The 23,034-nt window shown below is 47.8% G+C and overlaps 1 protein-coding gene across 1 annotated transcript in view; it reads left to right on the top strand.

Moving 5' to 3' along the window:
• The window catches only part of LOC140396422 (monocarboxylate transporter 2-like), a 105,730-nt gene that overhangs the window by 57,838 nt on the left and 24,858 nt on the right, over nt 1-23,034 (top strand). The window contains 3 exon segments of the mRNA XM_072485041.1: nt 9,164-9,204; nt 9,206-9,308; nt 11,928-12,764. Of these exon segments, the coding sequence (XP_072341142.1) occupies nt 9,164-9,204; nt 9,206-9,308; nt 11,928-12,764 (981 nt within the window).

The following is a 23,034-nucleotide window of genomic DNA, read 5'->3' as shown; positions in this document are numbered from 1 at the left end:
AACATTTCCTCCCATCCTTCGCCCGTTTTGTCCCCCCCCCCCCCCGACTCCTCCTTGCTTCGGTGCCTCTCTGCCTTACCCCACCCTACCAGGAGGTGCAGGTGATCATTACAGAGAGCGCCAAAGACAAACAACAAAACAAAAAGAAAAGAACATTGTACTGGTCCTTGTGTGTTCATTACTGTTGCTGTATTCCCAACCCATTTTTCTGAATGAATTTGCCAGCTTCTCGCAACGTGTTGAAATAATACGCCTTGTTGCCATATGTCACCTAGTGTTTTGCCGGGTATAGCATCCCAGACCATACTTTGTTCTTAACTAAAGCCGCCGTCGCCCCATTGAACTCGGCTTGGCGCTTGGTCAGTTTAGCCATAATTTGGTGTATACAGATCATATGCCCTTCCCATTTGCAAGACCGCGTGCTCCTCACCCAGCTCCGAATTTGCTCCTTGTCCTGGTACCTGTGGAGCTTTGCAATGATCACTCGTGGTGGCTCTCCTGTGGACCCTGTCCACATCTGGGGGCTTGGGGAAGCTTTCTCCCCTGACCAGCTTTCCTAGCATCTGTCCTACATATTCCATTTTTTTGCCCTCTGTGCCGTCGGGAAGCCAAACAATCCCGAGGTTCTGGCAGTGAGACCTATTTTCCTGGTCTTCCACCTTCCCCTTGGGCTGCTACCAACCTTGCCACTTCTGCCTCAAGCGCGATAATCCAATCACTCTGATTGGTGGCCGCTTTTTCTACTTCCTGCACTGTCGCCTCCTGGGTCTCCAAATGCCAATCTGTCCTCTCCAGCGCCTCCTTGAAAGGGGCCAAAGCGATTGCTATGGTCGCCTTCAAAGTCACCATGAAGACCTCCTTAATGGAGTCGTTGTTTTTGGAGCTCTTGTGTTAGGAGCTCTATCCGTTGTCCCATCGGTGGATGGCCAGCATTTGTGTTGGCAATCCCTCTCGGTTCACCATGTCCTGCTCTGCTTCACTCCTGGTGTCTGCAGTCTGGATAGTTTCTTTGGATAGCCAAGGAACCCCTTTACAGAGGTAAAGTCCCCTTTGGTTATGGTCCCGAGATACCGTTGGATGATTTCAGGTGCCCTTTGAGAGAGATACGGTGTTTTTTGGCATTGTTAAAACTAGGCATGAATGTGCATAAAAATTGCATAGAATCATTAACTGTCAAGCTCATTGGAACTTTCAACTTCCTATCCAAGATCAACTCTCAAAAGTGTTAGAAACGTGGGCAGCACGGTGGCGCAGTGGGTTAGCCCTGCTGCCTCACGGCGCCGAGGTCCCAGGTTCGATCCCGGCTTTGGGTCACTGTCCGTGTGGAGTTTGCACATTCTCTCCGGTTTGCGTGGGTTTCGCCCCCACAACCCAGGTTAGGTGGATTGGCCATGCTAAATTGCCCCTTAATCGGAAAAAAAATGAATTGGGTACACTAAATCTTTTTTTTTAAGTGTTAGAAGCAACTCTCATGAAACATGTCAAGAGAACCTATCAAATGTCAAGAGGACCTGTCAAGAGGAACTGTCAAAAGCAACTGTCAAATGGAAGTGTCAAGCTTGTACAGCATTTAAAATGTCCTGCCCTTTAATTCTTTGAAAACAAATGTCTGGGTGTTACAAAAATGTCATTGTTTGCTATTTCACCTTGTCCTTTGACATACGCCTGAGGGTTTTCATTACTGGACTATTTCACAACCATCCATTATCACAGAAAGGTGCCTCCTTTTCACAGTATGATTGATAGTTACAAGTGGTTATAGACTCTTTGAAGGTGGACTGCTATATCCATTGCTTGTTGTTGTAATGGGTTGTACATTTGAATGAAATGTTTGTTGTTAAAAGGCGTTATGTAATTGAAGGAATATAAATGTAAATAGGTTTTATGAATATAAATATAGTGAGGTCTGCAGCAGACACTTGGAACTTTATTTTAGAGAACTATATTTTATCTCATCTTTGCATGGTCCCTGAGATCTGTCCGGGATAGAAACTGGATGAGTTGATATGATGGATATAAGAGCAATGAGTGGTGGGTGATGGACATGGGTTGACATGAGTTGGCACCAAGTTGGTTAAGGTGCTATAAAGATCCATGGGGTGGGTGCAGGGACATAGAATCACAATGAGCGTATGAGGGGCTATGGGGTGGGTATAGAGCTTGAGGTGACATGGAGGGTTTGGGCTGTTATGGGAGATGGATACAGGGCATGAGGTAGCATGGACTGGCATGAATGGGGAATGTGTGGAGGGTGAGGACTGGAGGGATGTTTTATATTTTATTCTTTTAAAAAAAATAATAATTAGGACTCAGTGCCGGTTCCCTAAGGCACAACTTCCGTCCAGCTCATCTCCAACCCGGCATCCTACTCATTACTTCCCAAGCCACCCGCCCCAACCTCTAATCTAGCCTGTCCCCGGACACCCATGCAGGGGTTTGCTGGGCTGGAACTCTTCCGACTCTACACACACCAACCTATGGACGAAAATCTTGGTCATTGTTTAAACTCCTTTAAACCATTGTCCACTAAATAATATGCAAGTAACTATCCTGACAGAATCATAGAAACCTGCAGCCCAGTGCTGCAGCTTTGAAAGTACAAGTGTGCTTCGACCCACATCCCCGTTTTTTGTCCATAACCGTGTAAGTTCTTCATAACTATTCACCTTACTTTTGAAATTATTTATTGGAAAGAGTTTCAATCACCTTTTCAGGTAAATCCAGAACCTGATAAATCTCCTATCTAGATATTCCACCAATGATTATAAATCTAGGACTCCTAGTTATTGATTCACTCACCGAGGAAAGAGCTCTTCCCCATCGGCTCTTAACAAAACTTCTCATCATCTTGAAAAAATCTATTGTCACTTTTTAACTTCTCCTACAGGGAGAAAAGGCCAAACTTTTCCAATCGCTTCAAATTACTGAGCCCTTGGTAAAATCTTGATAGACCTCGCTATCCTTTTAAAAGAGCTTCACACTTTCAGGCAGCGTGGTGTGCAGAGCTATCTACAATATTTCAGCCGAGGTCTAATGTGCAATTAGAACATAGAACATAGAACATAGAACAATACAGCGCAGTACAGGCCCTTCGGTCCACGATGTTGCACCGAAACAAAAGCCATCTAACCTACACTATGCCATTATCATCCATATGTTTATCCAATAAACTTATAAATGCCCTCAATGTTGGCGAGTTCACTACTGTAGCAGGTAGGGCATTCCACGGCCTCACTACTCTTTGCGTAAAGAACCTACCCCTGACCTCTGTCCTATATCTATTACCCCTCAGTTTAAAGTTATGTCCCCTCGTGCCAGCCATTTCCATCCGCGGGAGAAGGCTCTCACTGTCCACCCTATCCAACCCCCTGATCATTTTGTATGCAAATTCCTAAGTTCTGGTATGACTTCTTTGTTCCTGAATTCCATTACTCTATTTATAAACCTTAATTTAGTCCATATCCATTTTTTACTAACTTATCAACTTGCCTCCGCCACCTTTGTGTATAGGTTAACCAAAAGGTCTCGCCGATGACCTATGCTTTTCAGAATCGGGTCCCTTCACACTTTTCCGCTTTGTATCAAACTCCATCTCCCATGCTTCCACCCATTTCACCATCCTATCCGTGCAATCCTAACTGTAACTATTCACACCTCCATTTACTACTCTACTGAGACTTTATAATACTGCTGTCTATACCTGAGACTAGGTCATTTATCAATGTTGAAATAAATAATATGCCCAAGCTTGACCCTTGAGGAACAGCACTACAAACATCCTCCCAATTTGAAAAACATCCAGCCACCTTTGCTTCCTGTCACTGAGCTAATTTTGTGTCCAAACTACCACTTTTTATTGAATTTTGTGGGCTTCTATCTTTTTAGCCATCCTCCAATGTAGCACTTTGTTGGGTGTGTTTTGAATGTCCAGCTACTGTAGTACTTCAATCAACTTTCCCTGTTTTGTTATCAAAGGATTAGGCAAGTTATTCAGACATGATGCTGTCTTTAACACATCTATTTTGGCACTCCTTCATTGGTCTGTAGCTTTCCAAATGAAAATGTTTTGTCTCAGATAATAGTTTCTAATATTTCAACACTGCCATTAGACTGACTGGCCTGTTGTTCTCTGATTTACCTTCCCCTGTTTCTTGTGTAGTAATATGACATTAGCAACGCTCCAGTCCCCTGGCACTACCCCAGTATCCATCCAATGAAAAATTGTGACCAATGGCTTTGCTACTTCTACCATTGCTTCTTTCGACAACCTCGGATACATTCTATATGCACGGGTGTGACTTACCAACTTTCAGTAATACTAATCGCCTTACTACATCTTCTCTATCTATTATTATCCTGCCCATAATTTCCCTTTCCTATTTAATGTAATCTTCAAACCATTCACTTCCAGATGCAAGATGCTCATTTAATATTTTATTTGAGTCCTCAGCTTTTACATGAAGGTTTCCTTTCAGGTCGTTAATAGGCCCAATTTTTTTCCCCAGTGAACTGCTTACACTTTATGGGTGAGAGTCTCTGTCCTCCCCGGTGTGATTCTCAACGGTCCACCGTTGGCTGGTGGTGGGACCTTCTGGTCCCATCGCTGTCAATGGGACTTCCTGTTGAATCCATCCCATGTTGCCAGGAAACCCGTAGCGGGGGTGCGATGTGGGCGGGACCGGAAGATCCCGCAGGCATAAACAGTGGAAGTTTTGATTTATTGTCACGTGTACCGAGGTACAGTGAAAAGTATTGTTCTGCGTACAGTCCAGCCAGATCATCCCATACATGAAAAAAACATAGGATAAATGATAAATACACTATGTAAATACAAAGACACAGACATTGGGTGAAGCAAGATGTATGGAGAAATCAGTTCAGTCCATAAGAGGGTCATTCAGGAGTCTAGTAACAGCGGAGAAGAAGCTGTTTTTGAACCTGTTAGTGCGTGTTCTCAGACTTTTGTAACTCCTGCCTGATGGAAAAGGTTGGAAGAGAGAATAACCCGGTGGCAGAGGTCTTTGACTATGCTGCCCGCTTTCCCAAGGCAGCGGGAGATTTAGTCAGAGTCAATGGATGTGAGACGGTTTCGCGTGATGGCCTGGGCTGTGTTCAATACTCTGTAGTTTCTTATGTCTTTTTTCCTCCTATATTTTTTAATACCCTCTTGTGCTTTCCAGAATCTTTCTGGTTATTAACTGAATCCTCTTCCTGACATTCACCGTTAGTCTCTGTTGGTTTTATTTTAACTTTTAATTTCTAAAGCATGCAGCATACATTAACTTTGAATGCTCTACCTTTTCCATTCAAAGGAATATACATAGTTTGTGCACAAACTTTCTCTTCTCTGAATCTTCATCTGGTAATTGCCTTTTCCAACCTACCTGAGCTAGGTCTCTTCCTAAATCAATTAAAATAACTCTTTCCGAGTTTAAGTTTGATATTTTCTTGTCTCTTTCCTGAATTACTTTAAGTCAGGCAACAAATGGTCCACACCCTCTCCTTTGAAATCCCTTATAACTAGAACCTCCTGCCATTACATCTCAGCTGAATGGGTAATCTAGTTTGCTAAGTAATCAGCAGTTGGCATGAAGTTACAGATGGCACGAGTTATATACATTGCAGTTATTTACACAATAGGGGAATACCCCCCTGGCTCCCCAGCACACATTTGGGGGGCACGCAAATGATGCACTGGGGAATCCATCTTGGAAGTTCCCATGGAACGGTTTACATGGCAATTGTCCAGACGGGCTAACATCCCCTGCGCCACGCTGAGAACCATCCTGACAATGCAATTTAAATGGCTAATTTTGGACGTTTCCACCAGTTTTATCCTCATTGTTATCTTGAAAGGGTAAGAAGGGAGGAAAGCACTTCTAAGTTCAGAGTAGCTATTGGAAACACTCCCTCCTCCCCCTCCCTCCCCCCCCTTCCCTCCACCTCCCCTTCCTCCCCCTCCCCCCTCCCCTCATCCCCCCCTTCCCCTTCCCCCCTCCCCTTCCCCCCTCCCCCTCTCCCCTTCCCCCTCTCCCTTCCCCCCTCCCCCCTCTCCCTTCCCCCCTCTCCCCCCTCCCCCTCTCCCCCTCCCTCTCCCCCCTCTCCCCCCTCCCCCCTCCCCATCCCCCATCCCCCCTCCCCCTCCCCCTCCCCCTCCCCCTCCTCCCCCTCCTCCCCCTCCCCCACCCCTCCTCCCCTTCCCCCTCTCCCCCCCTCCCCCTCTCCCCTCTCCTCCCCTCCCCCTCCCCTCCCCCTCCCCTCTCTCCCCCTCCCCCCTCTCCCTCCCCCTCCCCCTCTCCACCCCCTCCCCTCCTCCCCCGCTCCCCCCTTCTCCCCCCCGCTTCCCCCTCCCCCCACTCCCCCCTCTTCCCCCTCCCCCTCTCCACCCCCTCCCCCCCCGTCCCCCCTCCGCTCCCCCCTTCCTCCCCCTTCCTCCCCCTCCCCCTCTCCCCCTCCCCCCCTCTCCCCCCTCCCCCTCCCCCTCCCTCTTCCCCCCTCCCCCCCTCCCTCTCCCCCTCCCTCCCCCTCTCCCCCCTCTCCCTCCCCCTCCCCCCTCCCCCTCCCCCATCCCCCTCCCCCTCCCTCTCTCCCCTCCTCCCCCCTCTACCCCCCTTCCCTTCCCCCCTCTCCCCCTCCCCTCTCCCCCCCCCCAACAGGACAGAACAATCCGAGGATTGTCATGCACTATTCCATACTCCAACTATTCTACGGCATCTAAGAAACAGACTGGAAACATGGGAAGGTTTTAAGTGGAATGGCTTTCGTCAAATTCAATTAAAGGGAGAACCATCCAAAAAATCCGACGGGAAAGCTATATTTAAGACTAGATTCTAGCAGTTATACATATGCTGAATTGTCTTAGTCTAGTCATCAAAAATATGTTTTCTTTTGTGTTTCCACATATCAGCGAATATAGCACTTTAATATTCATTAGTATTCAAACTGCCTGAGCATAAGTTATTAGTTTTGAATGTAGTGACAGTACGAAGCACTCCTGAGACAGTGATGGTACGCAGGTCATCACCCAGCCAGATTTCAATTTTAAGTCATGCAACTTGTCTTTCATTCATAATATTAGAGAGGGGAGTGCGATCTCACTCCTTCCTGAACAGACACAGAGTATGTAGAGTTGTGTATGTTTGCAGTCCTGAAACAGGGAAGACCTTGGCACTGTGATGATGCACCCAGATGGCTTCCAGTCCGATTGCCCACAAAGAAAAATGAACACTCAAGCTGGATGTTTCTCATCAGTGGCATTAAAGCTCTTAAACTCATGAGGCGGGATTAGAATCCCGGGGGGCGGCGTGAATCCCACTCCGACGCCGGCTGCCGTATTCTCCGGCGCCGGTTTTCGGGCGGGCATCACGCTACGCCGGTCGGGGGCCGTTGACAGTGGCCCACCTGGCAATTCTCCGGGCCCCGATGGGCCGAGCGGCAGTCGGTTTCTGGCCAGTCCCGCCGGCGTAGATTGGACATGGTCCCACACGGCGGGACCTGGCAGGTAAGTTAGCTGGTGTGGTCCTCGGGGGGGGGGGGGGGGGGGGGGGGGGGGCGGGGGGATCCGACCCTGGGGGGGGGGCCCTCATGGTAGCCTGTCCCGCGATTGGGGTCCACCGATCTGCGGGCGGGCCTGTGCCGTGGGGGCACTCCTTCCTCCCGCGCCGGCCCCTGTCGGGCTCCACCATGGCCGGCGCGGAGAAGACACCCCCTGCGCATGCGCCAGAATACACCGGCCGGTCTGTGCATGCACTAACTCGTGCAGTGCCTTCGCCGCCGACTGGTGCAGCGTCATCCCCTCCGGCGCCGGCCTATCCCCCGGAAGTGCAGAGAATTCCGCAACTTCTGGTCGGCCCGACGCCAGAGTGATTCGTGCGTTTATTACGCCGACGTCGGGCCAGCGCGCTGATTCGGGAGAATCCCACCTAAGGTTTATGGTCATCCAACTTTCCTCTACATTTCTTTGAGTCAGGGAATCCAGCAATGTGAAGCATGGGCCAGTAAATGGAACTGATATACAGATCACCCATAACGGTTCAATAGGTTGAATGACCTATTTCTATGTACACTGGCTCCCCAAATGGGTGGCCTGGGCATCCCAGCCGGCACTTGCTTAGGGATTAGGGTGAATCTCCCCTGCACCCTTTTTAATGCAATCACATCCTTCCTATAGTGTGGCGACCAGAACACCACACAATATTCTAGCTGCAGCCTAACAAGCATTCTATACAGCTCCATCATAACCTTCCTGCTGTTATATTCTATACAATGATAATCTTTATTAGTGTCACAAGTAGGCTTACATTAACACTGCAATCAAGTTACTGTGAAAATCCTCTAGTCGCCTCACTATGGCACCTGTTCGGGTACACTGAGGGAGAATTCAGAATGTCCAATTCACCTAACAGCACGTCTTTTAACACCTCGGCTAATCAAGGCAAATGTCAGATGTGTCTTATTGGCCAACTTGTCCACCTGCTCTGCAGCCATCAGGGATCTATGAAATGCACCTCAAGGTCCATCTGATCCTCTGTACTTTCAAGCGTTCTACTGTTCATTGCGTATCATTAGTCCTCCCAAAATTTATCACTTCACACTTTTCAGGGTTAAATCCCATTTCTCACTCTTCTGTCATTCTGACTCTATCAGGACCCTCCCACCAATATGACAGCAAAATTCACACCTCAGAATTTTTTGTGTGTATGGGGCGGGGTGGGGTGCAGACCAGGAGGGGGGGGGGGCGTGTGGCTGGTGGGCTCACTCTATCTATGCCAGCCCAATGGGGAGATGCTCAATTAATAATCAACAATAGATATGAATGCAAAACTACACCAAAACATGCGATAAATTGCAGTCTGCGTTAAAATGTTGAGTTGATTCTAGTGGTATAGGTCACTAGTTGATCTGCGATTGCTTCCTTCCGAAAATAGCCTTAAAAACATCCTAGTTGACACAAAGTGGGAAATTTCTTTGGAATTTGCTTAATCATGCTCATGTTACTGAAGATCTGGATGAAAATTGATTGTAGGCATTTGTTTTATGTCCGTTAGTACATGTGAGGTTTCAAGACTTTGACTACTTTGTGCGGACTCTGAAGAGCAATATAACCCAAACCCACATTATGATGAAATATGACAACCTTTCCCTTTCATTTTGTTCCTTTTAGGGCCTCTAAGCAGCATCTTGGTAAACAAGTATGGATGCCGTCCAGGTGATGATGTGTGGAGGCTTCCTATGTTCAATTGGAATGATAGCAGCTTCATTTTGCAACAGCATCATTGGGCTTTTTTTATGCGTCGGCTGTATTGGAGGTGAGTATTATGCCAACAGCTTTAAATAGAAGATGTGCTTCATGCATTACTGTCTCCACAACCTGCTTTGCTTTGATAATAGATCTGGGACTTGCCAATCTGGACTGATTTGTTCACTAATTGATACTAATTTCAGTATGAATTGCAGTCTTGGCATCCTTCGGGTCATGTGTGGAATGGAGAGCAATGATGAGATACCTCTCTCTGCCTACACCAAAGCATAACACTTAGAAGTTGGTTAGCCATCATTGATGACACACATGGAGTAGGCATGATTAATCAGGCTGTTTTTCCAATCAATGAGTAGTGCAGTTGAAGAGAGTTAAATTAGTGAATGGAAGTTGAAGAAATGATGAAAAGAATGAATAATTCAATAAAACAATTAGATCAGGTACAAATAGATAACAAGTAAGGAATCCATTTCACTATTGTACTTCGTAACTTAGAACATAAGGACTAAGAGTGAGAGTAAGCCATACTCCACGATTCAGTAAATCCATAGCCAAACTTCACCATCAAGTCTAATTTCCTGCTCTATCCCCATATACCTTGATTCCTATAGTGCGCAATATTACCCATTCAGAATGTTGCAATGTCTTTTTGTCGTTCGTAGAAGTACCTTGCTGTCAATAAAATCATCACAGTGTCAGTGCAGGAAGAAGATTCATATTGGCGCCATGAGGTATTACTGTGCTATGGTCGGGGACTAAGGTACAGTGTTTGGGCAGGGTACACGTTATACTTAACCTGTGAAAAGAAATAAAAGTTGTCATATTCCAGAAGGACCATAGGCTACTCTTCCCTTTGAGAGAGAGCTGACTGGTGGTGATTGAACCCGAAGGTCACCACACATCGGGCGAAGGACAAGGTTATGAAGGCACGGCCTTCATGGTAACCTCAGCCGGTTCGGAAATGAACCCGCGCTGTTGGCGTTGCTCTGCATCACAAACCAGCCGTCCGGCCAACTGAGCGAATCGACCGAAGAACATGAAGAACTAGGAGCAAGAGTAGACCATCTGGCCCCTCGAGCCTGCTCCGCCATTCAATAAGATCATGGCTGATCTTTTTGTGGGCTCAGCTGCATGTACCCCGCCCGGTCACCGTAACCTTTTATTCCTTTACTGTTCAAAACTCTATCTACCTTTGCCATAAAAACATTTCATGAGGTATCCTCAACTGCTTCAATGGGCAGGGAATTCCACAGATTCACAACCCTTTCGGTGGCGAAGACCCTCCTCAACTCAGCCCCAACTGTGATGCTGACAACCAAGTGCAGAAAACAAACAAAATATTTAATTTGCTCACATCCTTCTCCTTAATAAATGAAGAATTTCAACCCTAAAAATTCTAGATGTAAAGGTAAAATGCTACAGGGCGTGATGTGACAGCAGCATTGCAATTCTCCATTTGATAATTCTTCTAAAGTCGCTATGTGCAGTGATAGCACAATTCTTCCTGATGTAATGAATTCTGAAGGTTTACAATGGGAGCATTGTAATGTTGGCTGAAGAGATTCAGCATTGGAATAATTTGTAACTATACAGTAGATCACCACATTGATTCCACTGAAGAGGGTGTGATGATATGCATAAAGCAATTTTGTACATAGTGTTATGCATGACCTCTGACCACTAGGTGGCACTGCAAACCTACCATGTGACCCTGTGGCTGGGGAGTTGGGGGTAGGTCATGCTGGAGGATAGACATATATTTTGCAGTAGCTCTACAATAGTTAATTAGTGTTAGTAGTTTATTATTTTATTTATCCTAGTTATCTTATGCAGTTGTTTCATAATAAATTATTTAAACCTAGATGTTCTGTAGTTCATCATTCACTTTGGCCAGTTATGACAGAGGGTGCAGAGGAACTTCACCAGGATGGTTCCTGGGCTGGAGGATCTGAGCTATGAAGAGGAATTGGGTAGGCTGTGGTTGTTTTCCTTGAAGCAGTGAAGGTTGAGAGGGGACCTGACACAGATATACAAGACTATGAGGGGCATAGATAGAGTGGATAGGAAGGCACTTTTTCCATTCGTAGAGGGGTCAATAACCAGGGGGCATAGATTTAAGGTAAAAGATAGAAGGCTAAAAGGGGAGTTGAGGTGAAACCTTTTCACCCAGAGGGTGGTGGGAGTCTGGAATTCACTGCCTGAAGGGTGGTTGAGTCAGAAACGCTCAGAACATTTTAGAAGTACTTAGATATTCCGTTGTGCTGCCATAAGCTCCAGGATTATGTGCCAAATGCTCGAAAATGGGATTCCTGTTGTTAGATCTATGTTGACTGGCGTGGTCACAGTGGGTTGATTGGCTGCCTCCTGTGCTGTAAATGTCCATGAATCTACAATCTATATCGTTAATTGTTGAACAATTTTGTTACAAAAATCAGCCAAAGTATATTCGTAAATTCGTAGTGCACACGTAAAATGAATTAGACCAAATAAACTGGTATGTGGAATGTATGATTTATGGAATAAGCACAGCAATTTCTGATGTCCTGGTCATGCCTGTGTGCACTTTCAATGTCAACCTATTCCTTTTTGCTTAGTCCATTTATATTTTATCAATCCTTTTTTCCAATATACATATTAATAAGTATAATGTTCTCCTTATCTTTTTCAGGCCTAGGATTGGCTTTTAACCTGCAGCCAGCCTTAACGATGATTGGAAAATACTTTTACAAGAAGCGCCCCCTTGCCAATGGATTGGCTATGGCTGGCAGTCCAGTGTTCCTGAGCACTCTGGCTCCTCTGAATCAGTACTTAGTCAATGTATTTGGTTGGAGAGGCAGTTTCTTTATCCTAGGAGCAATATTGTTGAACTGCTGTGTGGCAGGATCTTTGATGAGGCCACTGCAACCCACAAAATCCACTGCCATAAACAATACGCAGTTTTCCACGTTAAAGAAAGATGAGAGCAAAGATGCGGGGGATGGTCTGTCGCAGAAAAAGAAGAAATCCAGTGTCTATGAAGTCCTTAATAATTATCTAGATCTCAGCCTCTTCAAACATCGGGGATTTCTGATCTACTTGTCAGGAAACGTCATTATGTTTTTTGGCTTCTTTGCCCCTATTGTGTTTTTGGCTCCCTATGCCAAGCACATGGGCATAGATGAATATTCTGCAGCATTCCTGCTTTCTATTCTAGCTTTTATAGATATGTTTGCAAGACCCAGCATGGGGCTTCTTGCGAACTCTAGATGGGTGAGGCCAAAAATCCAGTATTTCTTTAGCTTTGCGGTCTTCTACAATGGCTTCTGTCACATCATGTGCCCATTAGCAACCGGCTTTAAAGGTCTAGTGGTCTACACTATCTTCTTCGGTTTTGCCTTTGGAATGGTGAGTGCTGTTCTCTTCGAAACACTGATGGACTTGGTTGGCGCGAAGCGGTTCTCCAATGCAGTGGGACTCGTCACCATCGTAGAGTGTTGCCCTGTACTTGTGGGGCCACCACTGGCAGGTAAGAATCATATATTCTAATGTCTTCTGGAATTAAGCCACATGTAGTGCCATGCTTGCATCTCACATCTGCTGGATTTGTCCAAAATGTTCAGTGTGGTGAAATATTTATTCTTAGCGCAGGTGTTTTACCAAGTATAAAATTGAAGGGGAAATACAGAACTGGATAATGGTGATAGGGTAAGGGGAATAAATAAAAGGAAATAAATATATGGAAATGGCTGACAGAAATGCTAGGATAAATAGAAAGTAGGTCTGGAGAACAAAAGAGGACAGAGGAAGGAAGCTGGAATGTGGGAAGGGCTGGATATAATAACCCTTTTCTATGCTATTAAGCCAAGGGGCGGGATTCTCCAGTCCCCCAGCTGTGAGTTTCTCAGTGGCCTGCCGTTCACTGGCGGTGGGATCCTCTACTCCCGCCACGAGCCAATTGGATTTCCCATTGGAGCCACCTCATGCTGCTGGGAAATTTGCGGGACGGGGATGCGCTGCCGGCGCGAAATAAGAATCCCAAATACCGGAGAAGTTTGACCAAGATCCCATGTATTTCTCCAAGGTTTCCGGGATGATTTGATTGCAGCCAAACAATTAGGTATAGAAGGAAGGAAAAGATATGCAGAAACAAGCCCTTCTATTTGCTTGCAATTGCCTTGCTCGTCCTTATGTTTGTCACTGAAATATTTAATGGTGCTTTGAGTCATTTTCACCGATTTGTCAGTTAAGAGCTTCAAATAGCAAAAAAGTACCCCCCCCCCCCCCCAAATACGAGAGTGTGGTAAAGTTTGAATGAATTCAACAACTCTATTTCATATTTCAAGTTGATTAAAGTTTCAGATTCAGCTCCTGAGGAAACAATACTGCCTATAAGTTACAGCCTATTCCAGAAATTATCCGTTGCCTGACATGTTGCGTCCATCACCGATCCAGAATGGTCGGTGTTTGTGAAATCCATCGGGTTTTCTGAAAGTTGCATTTGTATGGTGCAGTAACAGCCCCAACCTTTTAAAACTCTGGACTCCGAGGTTTGTAAATTACAGGGGCATTAGTTGCATAAAATAATTTTTTTTTTTAAACAAATACTTGATGTGGGATCAGTACAATTAAAATTATTATTGACAGAGGATATTATGGTTAAAATAAATGCGTGACTCTCCTCCTGCAATAAATGGAAATCGTTTGATGGCCGTGAAATTCCTGAAATGCAAGTCCTGAGAAACACTTTCATATTTTTGGTGTTCCACTCCCATCTCTGTTGCTGAGATTCCTGTAACGAAGGTACCCATTGCAGCTGTTGTGTGCAATCAGCCTGTTTTTCACCTGCTCAGTGGGATATCATCGGAAATTTTAAGTGCAGTGAAAATGACTGTTTGTGCAACAAAGCCTATCCATTTGTATCTGAGCACAGTAATGTTCTGAAGGTCACCATCTTACCGTTTCTATTGCAGGGATGTTTCTGATCCCAGCTGCCCATTGTACAAGCATTTCTCTCCAGTAAAATTGAGTGGACCGAGACTATGGCTGTCAGTTTTGAATGACGGGTGTCACAACTTAGCACTTGCGCACTCCAAGTGATACCACAAGCTGCTAAATGTTATTAAGTTGAGCATGCGTACGGAACAGTTGATTTGATGCATCCATGAAACTAAACCTTTGAAAAAGATTGCCATTTCAAGCACTGCCATCTTAGAATGGATATAGATTGAGAGAGGGGAATATGCAATGAGACCTGGGTGTCCTTGTACACCAGTCACCTAAAGGTGCAGCAGGCAGTGAAGAAGGCAAATGGTATGCTGGCCTTCAAAACAAGAAGATTCGAGTACAGGAGCAGGGATGTTTTGCTGCAGTTATACTGGGCCTAGGTGAGGCCACACCTGGAATGTTTTGTGCAGTTTTGGTCTCCTTATCTGAGGTCGGATGTTCTTGCTTTAGAGGGAGGGCAGACTGTATCCTGGGGTGACAAGACTAACCGATGAGGAGAGATTGAGTCGATTATATTTTCTGGAGTTCAGAAGAATGAGGGGGGTTCTCACAGAAACCTATAAAGTTCGAACCAGACTAGACCAGGTAGATGCAGGAAAGATGTTCCCAATGGCGGGGGAGTCCAGAACCAGGGGTTCTAAGGATACGGGCTAAACCATTTAGGAATGAAATAAGAAATTTCTTCTCCCAGAGAGTGGAGAGCCTGTGGAATTCACTACCGCTACTGAATTCACTACTGAAAGGAGTGGAGGTCAAAACAATTGTAAATTTACAAGAAGGAGTAAGATATAGCTTTTGGGGTGAAAGTGATCACAGGATATGGGGGAGAATGTAGGAACAGTTTATTGAGTTGGATGGTCAACCATGATCATATTGAATGGCGGAGCAGGTATGAAGGGCTGAATGGACTCCTCTGGCTCCTATTTTCTATGTTTCTATGTTTGAACACTAATGAAGGAGTCACATGCTAGCTGTCCTCGGTTGAAAGTAGAATGTAATATGGTTGAAAGCATAGCAATGTTCAGTGTGTTGTTCAGTGTGTAGGTTTCAAAAGGGGGCGAGTTTCTGCGTTTCTGAGACTAAGTGTTGACACCAACACAGAATCCGTGGACTTTTACAACAGAAAAACTGCGCTGCACATGTAACGATTTCACTACCGTTGAGGGGCTAGCACCGGTGCCGCGTGGAACACAAATGAGTCCAATGAAAAATGATGTGGGATTCGCCAGGCTCGTGATTGACACTCACGAGGCTGACAAACTGCAGCAGCACATACACATTACAATCCTCACACACACATCTCCGCCAACAAGATGGCACTGGTTGCGCTGGAGCGCGCCTATACAGCTGATGGCTGGGGACAGAGCGCACCCAGGGTGTTGCCCTGGGGGACACCTTTATGACCCGTGGCACTTAAGTTCGAAGTGGGCTGTTAGCGGTGTGCGCAGCTGCATGGCTGCCTTGCCAGCTGTGGCAGTGGTGTTCCCTGCCCGTCCACCTCGACCCCACAGCCCACCTCCTGGCCACCCCCCGCTACTTGTCCTGGCAAAAGGCCCCCGGCCAGCGGCACAACTGTCAGTAAACTATGGTAATGTTGGACACCTTCCGTACGTCCTCTCTCTCCCTCAGCCACCGCCACGTCGGTTTCATGGTTTTTAAAAGCACTAGTGACCGCGCCGACGGGAACTCAGTTCATCGGAGGCAGAGGCCCCGGAGAATACCGGGTCGGGCCAGCTGATGACCTGCAAATGGTGTCTACTGTACATGAGTTCCAGAATGCATTGACCCCGCTGTCGAGGTGCTGGAGCATTGCGATTTGGCATCAAATCGGCACCTACTGCGATTTCGACGTCAGAACCGATTCTCCGCCCAATTGCCTTTCCCAATATTGCTGTCGGCTAATGGAGAATCCTGCCCAGGATCTGTGTCATAACTATGTAAAACTATTTTGGGAGGCAATACTGGTAAAAGGTAACAGTTACAAAAAGTTAAGGCACTGCCAGCACAAATGGGCACAGTGCATATAGCACAGTTGCTTCACAGCGCCGGGTTTGATTTCCAGCTTGGGTCACTGTCTCTGCAACGTTTGCACGTTGAGGCACGATCAATTTGACTGGAGACGAAGTTGAATCCAAACTGAGGCTTTATAAGTATCAGATGTGTGGCCTCCCACAGCAGCTGACAAAATGGCTGCGAGCTAGAGGCCACGCATATTCATAACCCGGCTCCTGGGCGGAGCTAGCATGCAGTGGCCCAGGTGAAGCTGTAGTGCAGGTTCTACCGTACAACCCTTAATATAAGAACACAGTGGTTTACCACATTCACCCCCTGTTAAAATTGAGTCCGGCGGGGATGGTAGAGAACTATATACAATTAGCAGTCTTTAATATTTACAGAGCAGTAAAAAAAATGTCTCCGGTCATCCGGCGAGCCGGTCAGAGGTTCAGCCGGTCCGGCGCCTTGATGGTGCTTTGAGATCGACGAAGTGGAGCTGCCGATGTTGGTGCTGTCATGGTCGAAATTGACTCCAGGAGCGTGCCAAAATCCTTTCATCAACGGGGGTGGGCAGGGGGAGGACGGACGGTCCTGGGGGGGGTGATGGGGGTGGCGGGGGAGGGGAGGATGGCGCAGGGGGCGACGGGGCTGGTGTGGGGCTGGAACCTGCTGGTGCCAGGTCCCTGAGGGAGACGGTATCCTGGCGGCCATCGGGGAACGCCACGTAGGCGTACTGTGGGTTTGCGTGGAGCAGGTGCACTCTTTCCACTAACGGATCCGCCTTGTGTAGCCGCACATGTTTACGGAGAAGCACGGTTCCCGGAGCTGTGAGTCAAGTTGGGATTGATACCCCGGATGTAGACTTCCTGGGGAAGGCAAAAAGACGTTCATGCAGTGTACTGTTAGTAGCCGTGCAGAGTAATGAGCGAGTGGAATGTATTGCATCAGGGAGGGCCTCTTGCCAGCAGGAGGCCGGGAGGCTTCTGGACCATAGGGCCAGCTGGACGGCCCTCCATACCATCCCATTCTCCCTTTCTACCTGTCCGTTTCTCCGGGGTTGTAACTCGTCGTTCTGCTGGAGGTGATACCCCTGCTGAGCAGGACCTGACGTAGCTCATCACTCATGAATGAGGATCCCCTGTCACTGTGGATGTAGGCGGGGAAGCCGAATAGAGTGAAGACGTCATGTCGGGGCATGTGATGGCTAAGGGATCAGTATTCATCGATCACACTGAGGAAATATGTGTGGCGATCAGAGGAGGTGAGGGGACCTTTGAAATCCACGCTGAGGCGTTCAAAGGGGCGGGAGGCCTTCACCAGGTGTGCGCGGTCCGGCTGGTAGAAGTGCGGCTTGCCCTCCGCACAGACCTGGCAGTCCCTGGTGATCGGCCTTACTTCCTCGACGGAGTAGGGCAAATTTTGTGCCTTAATGAAGTGGTGCAACCAAATGACCCCTGGGTGACAAAGGCTGTCGTGCAGGGCCAGGAGTCGGTCTACCTGTGCACTGGCACATGTACCTCGGGATAGGGCGTCTGGGGGCTCGTTAAGTTTGCCAGGGCGATACTTAATCTCGTAATTATAGGTGGAGAGCTCGATTCTCCACCGCAAGATTTTATCACTTTTTATCTTGCCCCGCTGAGTGTTGTTGAACATGAAGGCTACCGACCGTTGGTCAGTGAGGAGAGTGAATCTCCTGCCGGCCAGGTAATGCCTCCAATGTCGCACAGCCTCAATGATAGCCTGGACCTCCTTTTTGTCGGATGAGTGCCGAATTTCGGAGGCATGGAGGATGCGGGAAAAGAATGCCACGGGCCTGCCTGCCTGGTTGAGGGTGCGCGGCAAGGGCGACGTCCGATGCGTCGCTTTCTACTTGGAAAGGAAGTGCTTCGTCTACAGCGTGCATTCCAGCTTTGGCAATATCAGCTCTGATCCGGGAGAAAGCCTGTTGGGCTTTGGCCGTCAGGGGGAAATGAGTGGACTGGATGAGTGGGCGGGCCTTGTCCGCATAGTTTGGGACCCACTGTGCGTAATAGAACCCCAGGCAGCGTTTGAGGGCCTTGGGGCAGTGGAGGAGGGGGAGCTCCATGAGGGGGCGCATGCGGTCGGGATCGGGCCCCAGAACTCCGTTCTGGACTACGTAGCCCAGGATGGCTAAGCGGTTTGTATGGAACACACACTTCTCCTTGTTATACGTGAGGTTGAGGAGAGTGGCGGCGCAGAGAAATTTAGCGAGGCTGGCGTCGTGGTCCTGCTGATCATGGCCGCAGATGGTCACATTGTCTAGGTACGGAAACGTGGCCCGCAAGCCGTACCGGTCGATCATTCGGTCCATCTCCCTTTGGAAGACCAAAACCCCATTGGTGACGCCGAAGTGGACCCTAAGAAAGTGATATAGCCGGCCGTCTGCCTCGAAGGCGGTGTATGGCCGGTCCGATTTACAGATGGGGAGCTGGTGGTAAGCGGATTTCAGGTCCACCGTTGAGAAGACCCGGTACTGTGCAATCTGGTTAACCATGTCAGATAGGCGTGGGAGGGGGTACTCATCGAGCTGCGTGTACCTGTTGATGGTCTGGCTGTAGTCCACGACCATTCGGTTTTTCTCCCCAGACTTAACCACTACCACTTGAGCTCTCCAGGGGCTGTTGCTGGCCTCGATGACTCCCTCCCGAAGCAACCGCTGGACCTCGGACCTGATGAAGGCCTTATCCTGGGTGCTGTACCGCTTGCTCCTGGTGGCGACGGGTTTGCAATCTGGAGTTAGATTGGCCAAGAGGGAAGGAGGATCGACCTTTAGGGTCGTGAGGCCGCACACAGTGAGGGGTGGTAAGGGTCCGCCGAATTTAAGGGTCAGGCTCTGGAGGTTACACTGAAAATCCAGGCAGAAGATAAGTGCAGTGCAGAGGTTAGGGAGGACGTAGAGGCGAAAACCGTGGAACTCTACGCCTTGGACTGTGAGCGTGACCGTGCAGTACCCCCAGGTCGCTACGCGATGGGATCCGGAGGCCAGGGAGATACTTTGATTGGTAGGGTGTACCTTAAGGGAGCAGCGCCTTACCGTATTCGGGTGTACAAAGCTCTGACTGCTCCCGGAATCCAGTAGGCAGGAGGTCACATGGCCGTTGACTTTGACGCTGGTGGATGCGTTGGTCAGCGTATGTGGTCGGGACTGGGCGATTGCCATGGATGCGAGCCCTGGTTGATCGCCGGGTAGTGAGGCGGCCGTTGAGTTGGGGTCCAGAAACGCCGTTGGTATCTATGTGCTGCGGGGTGGACAAGATGGCAGCGCCCGGAGGTCCTGGGGATTACATAATGGTGGTGCCCATGGAACGCACATTGCGGGGGTGGGGCAAGATGGCGGCGCCCATGAAACGCACGTATTGTGCGGGGGAGAAGATGGTGGCTCCCATTGCTTGCACATGGCCTGGGGAGGAGAGGAGGGTAGCGGCGCCCATTGTCCGTGACCGGGGAGTTGGGGGTGACCGCGGCCACTGAGCGGGCCTGGCACACCGCTGCGTAGTGGCCCTTCATTTCCGCAGGCCTTACAAAGGGCAGCGCGGGCCGGGCAGCGTTGGCGGGGGTGTCTTTGCTGGCCGCAAAAATAGCATCGGGGCCCCCCGGAGATCACTGGCTGGCGCGTAGCGCAGGCGTATTGGGTGGGTAGCGCCCCGCTGGGGCAGCTGCCTGTGGGGCCCATGAAGCGTAGGAGGAGTGGGCCACGCGGTTCGGGGCGTAGGACTGGACATTGCGCAGGGCGACCGTCATGGAAAGCGCTAGTGTCCCGCATAAGGAGATCTGAGTGCTCCTTAGCTGTAACGTCCTGACAGTCACAGTCCTGAACTAGTGGGATCAGGGCCCTCCAGAAGTCCTCGATTGACTCACCAGGTAGCTGAGTACGCGTTGCGAGCACGTGTCTGGCGAAGAGCGTGTTCGTCTTCTGCTCATAATTTGAGTCGAGTCATGGCATCAGCGTAATTGGGCGCATCCTGGATCAACGGGAAGACTTTGGAGCTGAGTCTGGAGTATAATATTTGAATCTTCTGAGCCTCTGGAACAGGGGTCGGCGCCGTGTTGATATACGCTTCAAAACAAGCTAGCCAGTGCTAGAAGTCCTTTCTGGCATCGCTTGCGTGTGGATCCAACTGCAGGCGATCTGGTTTAATCCGGAGGTCCATCTTCTGAATCTGATACAGATAAATTGAGGCACGATCAATTTGACTGGAGACGAAGTTGAATCCAAACTGAGGCTTTATTAGTATCAGATGTGTGGCCCTCCACAGCAGCTGGCAAAATGGCTGCGAGCTGGAGGCCACGCATATTTATAACCCGGCTCCTGGGCGGAGCTAGCATGCAGGGGCCCAGGTGAACCTGTAGTGCAGGTTCTACCGTACAACCCTTACTATAAGAACACAGTGGTTTACCACACACGTTCTCCCCGTGTCTGCGTGGATTTCCTTCGGGTGCTCCGGTTTCCTCCCACAAGTCCCGAAAGACATGCTGTTAGGTAATTTGGACCTTCTGAATTCTCCGTGTACCCAAACAGGCGCCGGAATGTGGCTACTGGGGGATTTCCATAGTAACTTCATTGCAGTGTTAATGTAAGCCTACTTGTGACAATCATGATTATTTTTTTGAAATACTTTACTGAGACACTGAGCTTGATGTGCTGAAATGTATTTTTTGATATTTAAAGCATTTTCATTTAGTAGATGGGTGAATCCTATGTGGTACTGAGCATTTGAATTCTGCCATTCGGAAGCCCACACAGTGAAGTGTAGATATAGTCAATCCCTGTTTTGTCAGCCTTGATATGTGTACAAGGACACTCGGGTCTCGTTACACATTCCCCTTTCGTAGAATCATAGAATTTACAGTGCAGAATGAGACCATTTGGCCCATCAACTCTGTACTGGCCCTTGGAAAGAGCACCCTACTTAAGCCCACGCTCCACCCTATCCCAGTAACACCACCAAACCTTTTTGACACTAAGAGGCAATTTAGCATGGCCAATCCACCTAACCTGCATATCTTTGGACAGTGCGAGCAAACCGGGGCACCCGCAGGAAACCCATGCAGACACAGGGAGAAAGTGCAAGCTTTCTCCCTGTCACCCAAGTCTTGGGTGGGCTTGACAGTCACCCAAGGCCGGAATTGAATCTAGGACCCTAGAGCTGTGAGGTTGCAGTGCTAACCACTGTGTCACCATACCACCCTTCTCAATCTAGAGCCGTTCTGATCATCTGTCTTCCTGTTTTTGCAACCAAAGTGGATAACCTCACATTTGTTCACATCCTGCATTTGTCCACTCACTCAGCTTGTCTGAATCACATTAAATCATCTCTGCATCCTCCTCACAACTCATCCTCCCACCCTGCTTTGTGTCATCTCCAAATTTGGGGAGATTACATTAGATCCCTGATCTAAATCATCCATATATATTGGGAATAACTGGGGTCCTAGCACTGATCTCTGCAGTAATCCACTCGTCATCTCCTGCCATTTGGAAAAAAACATGTTTATTCCTAGTCTTTGTTTCCTATCTGCCAACCATTTTTCTATCTATCTTAATGCACAACCCCCAATCCCATGCACTTTACTTTTACATGTTAATCTCTTATGTGGGACTTTGTTGAAAGTCTAAATAAACCACATCCATCGGCTCCCCCTCGTGAACTGTACTAATTACATCCTCGAAAAATTCCAGTAGACTTGCCAAGCATGATTTCCCTTGTGTAAATCCATGCAGACCCTGTCTGATCCTACCACTATTTTCCAAGTGCTCTGTTATTTTATCTTTTATAATGGACTCTAGTAATTTCCATTCTATTGACGTCAAGCTGACTGGTCTATAATTCTCTGACTTCTCTCTACCTCCCTTTTTAAATAGTTGGGTTACATTAGCTACCTTCAAATCTGTAGGAACTGTTCCAAAGTCAAGAATCTTAGGAGATTACCACTAATGTATCCACTATTTCTAGGGCCACTTGAAATACTCTGGGATATAGATTATCAGGCACTGCAGATTTATCGACCTTCAATCCCATCAATTTCCCCCAAACCAGTTCTTTACAAATACTGATTTTCTTCAGTTCCCTCCCTCTCACTAAACTTTGCGATCCCCAACATATGTTATTTCTGTCCTCCTTTGTGAAGACAGAACTAAAGTATGTATTTAGTTGGTCAGCCATTTTTTTGTTCCCCAATAAATTCCCCTGTTTCTGACTGTAAGGGATCTACATTTGTCTTCACCAATCTTTTTCTCTTCACACACATATAGAACCTTTTACAATCTGTTTTTATGTTCACCGCAAAGCTTAATGCCATACTCTATTTTCCCCTTCTTGATCAATCCCTTTGTCCTCCTTTGCTGAATTCTTAACCGCTCCCAATTCTCAGCTCAGTTGGATTTTCTGGCAAATTTGCATGCCTCTTTCTTGAATCTAATACTGTCTCTAATTTCCATTGTAAGCCATCATTTGGCCACCTTTCCCATTTTTGTTTGTGCAAGACAGGAATGAGCATAACCATGCCCTCTTTAAATCTTTTCCATTGCTTGTCCACCGTCGTCCCTTTAAGTAACGTTTTCCAATCCATCATAACCACCTTGCACCGCATACCATGGTAGTTTCATTTATTTAGATTCAGGACCCTCGTCTCAGAATCAACTCTGTCACTTTCCATCTTGATGAAGAATTCTATCATGTAATGGTCGCTCATCCCCAAGGCACCTCGCACAATTAGATTGCCAATTATTCTTCTCATTACACAGTACCCAGTCTAGGATGGCCTGTTCTCTCGTT

The sequence above is a fragment of the Scyliorhinus torazame genome, chromosome 19 (assembly GCF_047496885.1).
Source record: "Scyliorhinus torazame isolate Kashiwa2021f chromosome 19, sScyTor2.1, whole genome shotgun sequence".
NCBI classification, from domain to species: domain Eukaryota; kingdom Metazoa; phylum Chordata; class Chondrichthyes; order Carcharhiniformes; family Scyliorhinidae; genus Scyliorhinus; species Scyliorhinus torazame.
The sequence above is the reverse complement of the archived record's forward strand: the minus strand, read 5'-3'. Positions and strand labels throughout refer to the sequence as shown.